Source organism: Solanum stenotomum, chromosome 1, assembly GCF_019186545.1.
Source record: "Solanum stenotomum isolate F172 chromosome 1, ASM1918654v1, whole genome shotgun sequence".
Taxonomy (NCBI): Eukaryota; Viridiplantae; Streptophyta; class Magnoliopsida; order Solanales; family Solanaceae; genus Solanum; species Solanum stenotomum.
This window is the reverse complement of record NC_064282.1, coordinates 98,794,254-98,805,355: the sequence shown is the minus strand read 5'-3', so window position 1 is coordinate 98,805,355 and position 11,102 is coordinate 98,794,254. Positions and strand designations below refer to the sequence as shown.

The window sequence follows — 11,102 nt, the reverse complement described above, 5'->3', positions numbered from 1 at the left end:
ATTTGACATCATAATGTGGGCAGAGGTTTGAATTAAAGTAGAGAGAATTAATAAAAGGTTTCGATTTCGAGTTTTGAAAATAAAAATTACTTTTGATTAAAAGTAAAGTTTTCTTTCAAAGAGTTTTCTATACGTATTTGAATTAGTCAGGCTTTAAAATGGATACCTATAAAAGAAAAAAATGGTAAAAATAGTGAATTATTTGATCTTCCAAGGGTAAATTATGTAATTTAGTCACCAACATTCAATTTTTATTTTATTTTTTAATTTCCCCCAAATTCAATGTTGGTGTGATGAGATTTTTCTTTAAAAAATATTATTTTTCCTACTTGTTTGGGGGCGATATTTTCTATAAATAATGGCATTAAAAGTAAATTTAGATTTTTAATGAGGGTATTAATGGGATTATTGACCTTTAAACATTTAATTTCCCCGCTTTACGAGGTCTGCAAGTAAGTTAATCAATCCGACGATTGCTTCAAGGCATATGTTTCCAATAATACCCCTAAACTATAATATCAATAACAAATTAAAATAATAAATATCTATGATATGTGTTCCAACATTGTACTTAGACACGACATGACGCAACTTCATATTACTGATGCCATGATTCTAGATAAGAAAAAGTAGAAATCGTGTATTAGGGTAGAATATTGTCTTGCCTTGCAAATGTTTAGTCTTGATAGTGTCTGTCGTAGTATTAGTCGTACTCATATATTGTTTAAAGTATTTCGATTATCATACTATTTGATTGTTATTATTGTTTCTTTATTGTAGACTTTACACAATTTTTCTTATTAACTGATATGATTTCTTCTTCTGTTACTTGAGTTTAACACACTTGAGCTAAAGATCTTTCAAAAACAGTCTCACTATTTCGTAGCGTACATTGTATTATCCAGAACCCATCTAGTGGGATTTCACTAGATATGTTGTTGTCATTGTTATATTCTACTTACCCATTATCAAAAGTCCGAGGCTCGAATTTTGAATTTGAAGAAAATCTTAATAAGAAACGTTTTCCTTTTAACGAGTCATTTACGACATAAATTTTAATTAATCGACACTTCAAATACAGAATATCGAACAATGAGTGAAAATTAAAAACAATTTAGTTTCAAAAGATAAATAAAGGACCATGCAAATGCCACAAATGTAACAAGAAGAATGGCTAGGAAGTTGAGGTCAACGCCATTTCTTTTGTCATTTTCATTATTTCTTTTTCAATAGATAAAACCAAAGAGCTTTTTAAAATTTTGCTATTAAATGATAAATAACTACTAATAATTTTTGCTATTAAATGATAAAATTTTGAAGTATCTAATGCAGTATCTAATTTACCAAAGTGTATGTAATTTATGAGTAAAATTGGATTAGGTCACATGTTTAATTAAACTTCAAAAAGGCAGCGCTGTTAATAATTGATTTTAATTAGCTATAATATCTTTTTTTTTTTCACTTACACTTTAAGTCAAAGTCAAGAAAAGTACAAAGCACGTATAAATAAATATATAAATAATTAAAGTTAAGAAAGTTTGGTTGAGGCTATGATTAAAATTGGATTATGTCGCATGTTATATGATTTGTTTAATTTAAAATTATATAAGAGTTGAAAATGTGTTGTTAAATTTTACAAATTATGAGATTCTCTCATGTTTAGAAAAGAAAAAAAACTAACTATAAAAATTGATTTAACTTTGCTTAATACTTATTTAATTTTGTTGTTCTTATTCATAAATAAAATAATTGTTACGTCACTTATTTTGTAACAAATGGAGTAATTTACTTTATAATATATATTTTTGGTGCATGTCGGAATTTGCTCTTTATCGGAAACTTGATTTGTTTGTGTAATCTAGAGATGGTTAGTTTATGAAATTATAACTCACCCAACCTAGTCAAGCTTGAGATTATGAACTCTTATGAAATTTACTTTACAATATTCTTTCATAATACTAATAGATGAACAATTAAAATATAGTCTTTGTAGCACTTGGCTTAGCAATCTTATTGATGGTTGTTACTAGAATTCAACAAATTATAGGAGTATCAACCTGAGTTGTGGTGCACTGGTGGGAGTGTTTCATCCTTAATCAGAGGTCTCGGGTCTGAGCTTTGGGTATGGAAAAAATCCTGGGAGCGCCATCCCTGAATGGGCTTTAGAGTGCACGATCAGATTTAGTCGGAGCTTCAATGTGGACTCCGAATATCGGGTGGGAAACCAAAAAAAACAAAAACAAATTATAGGAATATTACATATCTATATTGAAGCTTGACTAAATCTAAATTTACGTCGAAAAGATCAAATCTATATTAGGAGTAAAGCACTTGTATATCATAGCTATGCTATCAAATTAACCTTCCACTCATTCACTTGGCAAGTGAAGTGAGGTGTTGGGAGTCCGAATTAAATCCATATATTAATAATAAAAGCGATTAGAAGCTATATATATATATAATAAAATGTAGGTAGGATCTCTTGAGGCTAATTTATTTTACTCATGTTAATTTCAAACATTTCAATATTATTTAAATTAGTTTACGTGATTGACATAATTTAGACCCTAATTCATATAGAGCCGAGCCGAATCACATCACCGCCGAACCACCCGTACCTCCTAACAACCTAAAAACAAACCACCACGGATTCCCTCATCTCCACCATAGTCCCACCGCCAATTATCCATTTTCGTTCCATCTCCGGTGAACAAACCACTAAGCAGCCATCAAATTCCCTTTTCCCCAATTTTTAATACCACTTTCTGTCAGTTTCAAATGCGGGGTTTATCATCGTCTTTCTCCGAAGAAGCTCTCGTCAGAATCGTAATTGCCGGTCCAGTTCTGCTTCAAATGGCAGAGATTGGAATACATGACAGTAGCTGGTGGTTCATTAGAAGAAACGATCACACAGCAAAATTTTCCAGTACAGGGGAAAATAAATCTTCCTGTCAATTTTGGCAAAGTTTTTTTTTTTTTTTTGGCAGTAAAATGTGAACTCTCCCTGATGATATGTTTTATCTACTGGATTACAAACCTACTATTAGGTTTTGCCTTCATGAAGATCACTTGGTTTCGAGTCAGCTATGTGTAGTAGATTATAACTTCATATGTAGCAGCAACCACTACTTTTCTCCCTCTATTCCAGTGCTTATTCTTGATGCATATCCTTGACCCTTTTACATGGTAAGCTTATCCCCAACCATTGTTGCACCTTCATCCATACCTCTTTACTCCATGGGCATTGACCAAATAAATACTCATCATTTTCCAGTGCTGCACTATTACATAGATTGGAATCAGTATCTCCTGTCCCGAAACCTATCTTTTGTATTTTATCTTTCGTAAGAAGTCTACCCCAAACAACAAGCCAATTGATAGATTGATGTTTAGGTACTGTGATTCTATTTCATATTAGAGTAGCTATCTCCAATTTCGGTACACTGCCTATTAGACTTTCATATCCCAAAGACACTGAATACTCACCATTACCTGTTAAATAATAGTGATCATTGTTATACCATCCTCGCATCTTCAACTTCATTTTATGTAATGTTTTCCAGTACCAGCTGCAATCCCAGGGGGTTTACTTGTCCAAAAATCACAATCATGTTTCATACTCCAATTTGAACCTTGCATTAGCAATTTTTGAGATGTCAAAGTTCTCCCAAATAGATTTGCCCTTCGTAGGTGTGTCCTTACCTTGATCAATTGCATTGGAATTCACCTCTTGCTTAACTTTGTCTGCCCATGAGATGTGTGAGCTCCTTCCAGATACAACCTCTGTCCATTGTTGAACTCTCTCCTTCGCTGGAGTGCCCATTCCCTTCGTACTTTCATCCCTCAACTGGTGTTCCTGCACTGTTTCGATTGCTTCTTCAGTCCTAAGCTGCGTCGGTCCCCCATTACCAGGTTGCGTGTTCTTCTGTGTACCTCCTAGTGTGCTTGCTTCAGCTAGGTTTGTGCTCTTTGGCCTCCTGCCCATGGCTAGTGCACGTTAGTAGCCGTGCACCGGGAGAGCTTTTAGAGCTTCAAGAACATGTTATCAACTAAGAAATTGTTTTGTTATTGTTCTTACAATTTTACCTTCTTTTTTTTGCCGATTTCTGTTTTGCTGATGGTGAAAATGGTGGGTATATTTGTAGATCCAGAAGAAGACATGGAGTTGGTGGTGGACAGAGATGAGCGGAGATGAGGAGAACAATGAGGTGAAATGGTGGGTATTGTTTCATATTGTATTGTATTGTATTATATTATATTATATTGTATTGTGCCATACTGTATTACTTTAATGTATACTATGTTTAGATAGAATGTATCGTTCTCCATCGTTACATAAATATCACACATCAATAATTTGATTGATAAATCAATAAGAAAAGTACGTTATGGGGTAGAGATACTATGAAAAGGTAGGATAAAGGTTAAAATTGAATTATAAAATAATAAGTAAAGACAAAATGAGAAGAAAATATTAAGGTAACGATGCGATCACACTGAAATTTTCGTCGTTACCTAACAATGGATTTAAACGATACAATACAATAAAATTTAAGTAACAATCAAAACAAGTATTGTATTTAAACTAACTATACAATAATGGGTAACTTCCATCCAAACAAGGTGTTAATGTAGAAGCATACATAATATCATATAATAAAGTTCATAGGTCAATGCAATGGATCCATTGAAAAAATTATTTTGAAGTACACACAAAACTCAAAAACAAGAAAATTATCCATCTAGCTGGATATGATTATGCATAATGAATAAAGGAAACAGCTTAAGAGAAAAACTGGTCCGTTAGATCCCCTCTTTCAATCGCAATCTTCTATTTCTGCACAGCAAAGAAACACTTCTCAAATATATTTTACGAAAGATTTAACAGGTAAAAGTGTACAAGCTCAAAAGATGATGCAATTAATCTTGAGTCAGTTACCTGTTAAACCAGTGTTGCAGCTTTTTATATGCAAGGGGTAAATAAGGACCTTGAGCTCTGCATTTCCATATCCTTCTTGCACTTCTTGAATGTCCTTAACTGATTTTTCAAGAGACTCACCACATCGTTTTGTTTCAACCATCTTTAGAGTAAGAATATATCCAACCATAGAAGGAATTTCTTGAAGATTAAAACAGTTTTCTATAAGAAGGTGTTCGAGATTGGGTAAAGACTCATCTGAGGCATTCCATGTTGTTATTTTAAGGGATCTTAATTTAAGAACCTTGAGGTTCAGAAACTCTTGATCTTCGATCTCCCATTTGTCCTGCTGAAATGCTCTATGTTCCAACTTGAGAACCACTAAATTTGGTAATCTTCCGATATTAGACAGTTCACTTTGTGGCAACAAAACATCTGATAGAGTTAGCTTTGTTAGTGTCGCGGGCAAGGTGAAATTCAAAATCTTACCGTTTACACTGAGTGTTTCAAGTTGAAGAGCATTTAATTTGAGTTTGAGAGGCTCTTTACAGTGGCATTTGAGTTTTCGCAGTCTGCTTGCCTTCTTGACCATGTAGTCTACTAGCTCATTAGTGAGAGACACTGTNAAAAACTTTCTTTGCTAGTGTAGTTTTTCCAAGACCAGGCATCCCTACGATAGACACAACATCCAAGTACTTTGGTCCTATAGTGAGCTGTTCGATTAGCAAGTCAGCCTCGTCCTTAAAACCCACCATTACCTCATCAAGTTGTGTAGTCTCAACTACTTGTCTGACAGGATTTGGTCCTTGTTCTTCAATAGGGACTTCAACTTCTCGCGTAATCGTAGCATGGAACTCTTTCAAATGATCCCTTACAACCTTAGTTTCTGTTGTGATCTTACATAACAAATGTAGATACCAAACAGGATAATCTCCGGTAACCAGGCAATCAATTATGCATTCTGCCTGGTATGCTAGAGATATGACTTCTGTCCATAGATCATGTTTATTCACCACCTCAAACTCATGTTTTTTCTTTTCAACTTCCTTCAAGAAGTATCTTAAGAGATATAACTCTTCCTGAGCTTCTTCAATAAGATGCTTGACAACAGAATCACACTTTCCGTCTTGCAGCAGCTCTTTCAGATAGCGTAAGAGATAAGCGATAAACCCCAATCCATTTGTCCTAGGAAAATTACATTTTGATGACACTAGATCTTTCAGAATCACATATTTTAGATCTTCCATGACATGTTCAATCTTTTTTAACAAGTCACTGAATACCGAGTTAACTTCTGCTGCTTTGTCAACGGAGAAAGAGAAAGCAGCAGATACTACCTCAGCAATCAGACCTTCAATGCAAGTAAGTTTGTCACTCATTTTTTCCTGGATAACATATAAATCTTCTGGTGGACAAATGAGCAAAGTTACCAATTGCTTTGATACTTCGGCAAGGCTTTTGATTTGATCCTTTTTAAGAGGAAGCATCAAAGAACATGCCTCACCATCTGATAACTTCAACAAATCCTTGAAGATGAAATGAACAAAACCTTCAACAAATTCTATCACATCCCGGCTGTATTGGATTTGCAATTTAACTGAACCTCTTAGAGCTCCAGTATAGATTTCTGCAACGTGCGGCTTAATGGGCTTGATATCTTTCAAAACATGAGAGATTTGAAGTGTCAACTTAGATGGTGAATCTCCATCCATTTCTTCCACATAACAAAGGTAACATATGTATGCAGCATTCACTGTGATGCCCTCTAAATGATTAAAAAGAATGTTGGATTTCTCTAGCTCCATGCTTGCATCTTTTATGAAATTGAGGAAGGTTTTTAGATATTTTAGACTTTCTTCAAGGACTTGAAACTCTTTCTTCAGAAGAACAAACTTGTCGAAATCTTTGTTGTTGATGAGAAGATCCTTCACATTCTGAAGGATGTGCTCAATGAATTTCTGAAACAATGGGCTGCATAAATTTGGTACAGGCCACCTCCCTGGAACCAATGAAAGGAGAAACTCATAACCTTCTTTGACTTCAGCAGAAGATAAGTCTGCCCTTGGTCCCGAGACAGTGTCACCGACTTGCATTCCATGTCCGCGCAATCTCCCCTCCTTAATCCTTCCTTTTTGAGTTGCCCAAAACAAAAAAGTACCAAGAAATCTCCTCTCTATTTCAGACATTTGTTTTCCAGCAGAATTTCCTCAGAGTGGATATACGTCGACAGCTCTGCAAGCAAAGAGAGTAAAAGCAAATCACATTCTAGGACAAACAATGCATACTCCATAATCTAGTTGCTCTTCATATTGCGTCAAATCCGGTGTATCATGAAAAAACTAAACATATTGAGGTTGATTGTCATTTTATTCGTGAGAAGATTCAGGAAAACATGATTTCCACTAGCTACGTGAAGACAGGAGAGCAACTAGCTGATCTGTTCACAAAAATATTGAATGGAACTCGAGTTGATTATCTTTGTAACAAGCTGGCATGATAAAGCTATATGTTTTCTTGTATATAAGTTATAGGGATTTAGATATCTAGTTACCTTAGTTAGCCTTTTCTTTACATGTCTAACTACAAATACAAGCAATACTCTTAAACTTCATTCTTTGATATATAACAATAGCTGATTGCATTCTGTCTGCATTCAAAAATTGTCTATTTGTGGTATGAACCATGTCTATTTGACCCTATAAGTAGTATGAACTATGTCTATTTGTATAATTTCCACTCGAGCCCTAAAATAATTAGGTCCAATATACACATTCATCCTATGTGGAGTCCTATATGATAATTTTGTGTCCTATGTGGTGTCCTACATGTATTATGTTGTAGGACGTATGAGTCAACTTGTTCAATTTTATACAAGTTTAAGTGTCTATTTGTGCATACCAAAAATTGAAGGACATAAATGTCAGCTGAATTCAAATTAAAAAACATATTTATGTATTATGTCAAATATTAATCAAAAGACATCACGAATATGGCCGTGTAAGATGGTAATCGATCCGTTATACCAACACCAAATGAACAGAAGGACAAATTTAGATGTGCATGAAATACTTTTAATTAATGGTGAAAGATATATACAAGTGAGTAAGAATACCTGTGATCTACACTCTAACCAAAAAGAGCAATTATTTTTTTGTTGTTGTCAAAATTAATCCTCCAATAATCCCTTTCATCTTCAAAAATTACTTTCACTTTGCTATTTTTTTCTTGTCTTCAAAGCATACTGCTTAAAAATATAGAGAGAAGAGCTAGTATTGATCACTTTGCTATAGTCTGTCTATAGTTTCTTTCAATTGAGTACTAAACAATGACTAAATGTTCTTCTCTTCATTTTTAATTGCACTTAATAGGTGCTATTTGAAAATTTTAAATTTTTATTCATCAACTTCATAATTAATAAGGGTAAAATGGTAAACTCACTATGTCAATTATTATTTTTTTAATAGACGTATCAATTCAAAAGTGGACAAGTAATTAGGAACATAGTAATAAACAATGACCAAGAAAGACTAATTAATTATTTTTCTTGTTTTTTCCTCTAATGGAGGACAGATGGAAGATTAATAAAATATTATTTATCTTCTTAAAGTTTAGAGGCCCACTTAATAATTGCTACAAAACAAAGATGCTAATCAGCTAAAGGATGTATTGTAGAATAATAATTTATACTCCCTTCGTTCGCTTTTATTTGTCCTAATTTTACTTGACACACCCATTAAGAAAATAATTATTAATATAAGTATTTTATTAAATTGTTCCTATTAAACGATGTTTAGTATTAAGTATTGGACAATGACTTGGAAATAGAGTATTTAATATTGAGGGTAAAATATGGAAAAATATAATTGTCTTTTTATGATATGTCAAAAGTAACAAATAAAATGAAAATTTATTATAGGAATAAGTGAAAGTGAACGGGAGAGTATTAATTTTATCTACCCGAGTTAAGAGGTTCAAATCAATGATTTCTTTATCTTGTCTTTTTAGCATTGCAATTAGGGGCGTATAAAATTGAACCGAAAATCGAACCAAGTCGTAAATCGAAAAAAAAACCTGACTAGTGGTTTGGTTTGACTTGGTTTGGTATTGGAAAAAAAAAACCCGACTATATTTGGGTTGGGTTGGTTTTAACTAAAAAAAACCAACCCGAGACCAAACCAACCCGACATTATATATGTAATTTTAAAATTTTATTTTATACATAAAAATATTTACTTTGATATAATTTTAAAATATTTCTTATACTATTTCATAGTTTTTATCTTTTAATATATTATTTCAAGTTTAAAACTTAGAATTCGGAATGGTCCAATAAAGATTATAGTTCATAGATATTGATAATTATAATTAAATTTAAATCAAAATCAAATTAATACTAATGCAAAAAGAAAATCAATTCAACACTAAGAATGACAATAATATTGAATTTTGTTCTTTAGTTTTACGTTTAGACCATTAAAATACATAATCTAATTTTAATTTTCCTTAAATATTTAGTAATGTAACTAATACTTATTAAACTTATGATTTTAGCATGATTTAGTACTTTTAAATTATGATCATTTTCATTATGACTTTGCAATATTTATTTTATATAATGATTTCATTATTATTTTTTATTGAATATTTTTGTTCATCAGTACTCATCTCATATTTTGTGTTATTTTTTTTAAAGAAATACCTTAGATAATTGTATTTTGGTTGGACTAAAGAAATATTTGGAGCACAAGTTAATTATATGTTTGTATGCAAACTTTACCGAAAAAATCCAAAAATCTAAAAAAAATCCGAGGTTTATTAGTTTGGTTTGATTTATAAATTTAAAAATTCGACACAATGGTTTGGTTTGGTATTTGAAAAACCCGAACCAACCTAAGGTTGAAAAACCTGAAAAAATCCGAATTTTATTAGTTTGATTTGGTTTATAAATTTAAAATTTTTACACAAATGGTTTGATTTGATATTTGAAAAACTCAAACCAATCCGGTCATGTATACCCCTAATTGCAATTATTACTTGATTATGTGGAGTATAGAGTCACAACATCATTTAGTGATTTCATAAGAATAATACTACTTGTTTAATGTAGAAAAAAAAAATATGTTACTTAATTCTATGCAAAGCATGTTAGCCCCATAGAATCGGGTAATTTTAATAATGAAACACTTAATCGACTTGTGACTTATTGCAGGCAAATAAGGAAAGAAATGAGCCAAGCATACAACACCTAAATTATGAACTATGTCTATTTGTATAACAGATGAATGAAGAATATAAAATGATGCAACTTCATTGTTTCATTATGGCCACTCGTAATGGCTAAGAAATGATTTTTTCCTATCTGTTTCAATTTGTTTGACCTATTTTGATTTGACATGAAATTTAAGAAAGTAAAAAAGACTTTTGAATCTTGTGGTCTTAAACATGTCGTGTAGAAAATTGAAGTTAAAGAGTTGATAAAAAAAGAAAGGGTCATTCTTTTTTAAACAGACTAAAAAAAAAAATAAGTCAAACAAATTAAAACGGAGGAAATAATTGAAAGTCTAAACCTACTAAAAAGAAAATTAGGTGAAGAGTCGGTGTCATAGAGTCGGTGTCATACTAATTAGATCATTGAAATATCTCATGATTTACGGAAGAAAGTCCTCATTTGCTGCTACCAATTTCACCACTTTGTCAAACATCATTTAATTGGCAAAGAAAGTCAAATAAGACATTTGCAAGTTAGATATTATTCTTGTCATTGATTTCACTCATGATATTATTCGTATTAGAAAGCAGAATGAGGTATACCATAGACTGTATAAAAAAATAATCTGCTAAAAAAAATAGAGTGTTAGCGATCATCTCTTATCGGAAAAGGTCGGAATCTAAGTCAATGATGAAGCAGAAGGATCCTAACTCATTAGCTCTTAAGCTAGCCAAGTCTCTTGGTTCTGATCAGCTAGCTGCTGCACTTCATCCTGACAACAACTGGTCTAAATTATTACCAATCTTTTATAGGTGTTTCACTACTCACTACAAGAAAATGTACAAACGGCGACATTAATTTGGTGACATTTGAAATAAATGTCGGAAAATAAAGAATTTTATGATATTTAGGAACAAAATGTCATAAAACAATGACATTTGATGTCAAATATCGTAAAAATAATGACATTTGGTA

General features: G+C 32.2%; 1 protein-coding gene across 1 annotated transcript; it reads right to left on the bottom strand.

Annotated features, from left to right (window-relative positions):
• Window positions 1-4,593: 4,593 nt before the first annotated feature.
• LOC125853908 (putative late blight resistance protein homolog R1A-3) lies at window positions 4,594-5,537 on the bottom strand. The gene is made up of 2 exons (XM_049533672.1): window positions 4,940-5,537; window positions 4,594-4,837 (listed from the first exon to the last, which is right to left on the bottom strand). The coding sequence occupies exons 1-2, from the start codon at window positions 5,508-5,510 to the stop codon at window positions 4,818-4,820; spliced, it is 591 nt and encodes a 196-aa protein (XP_049389629.1). The 5' UTR covers window positions 5,511-5,537; the 3' UTR covers window positions 4,594-4,817.
• Between the last annotated feature and the right edge of the window lie 5,565 nt (window positions 5,538-11,102).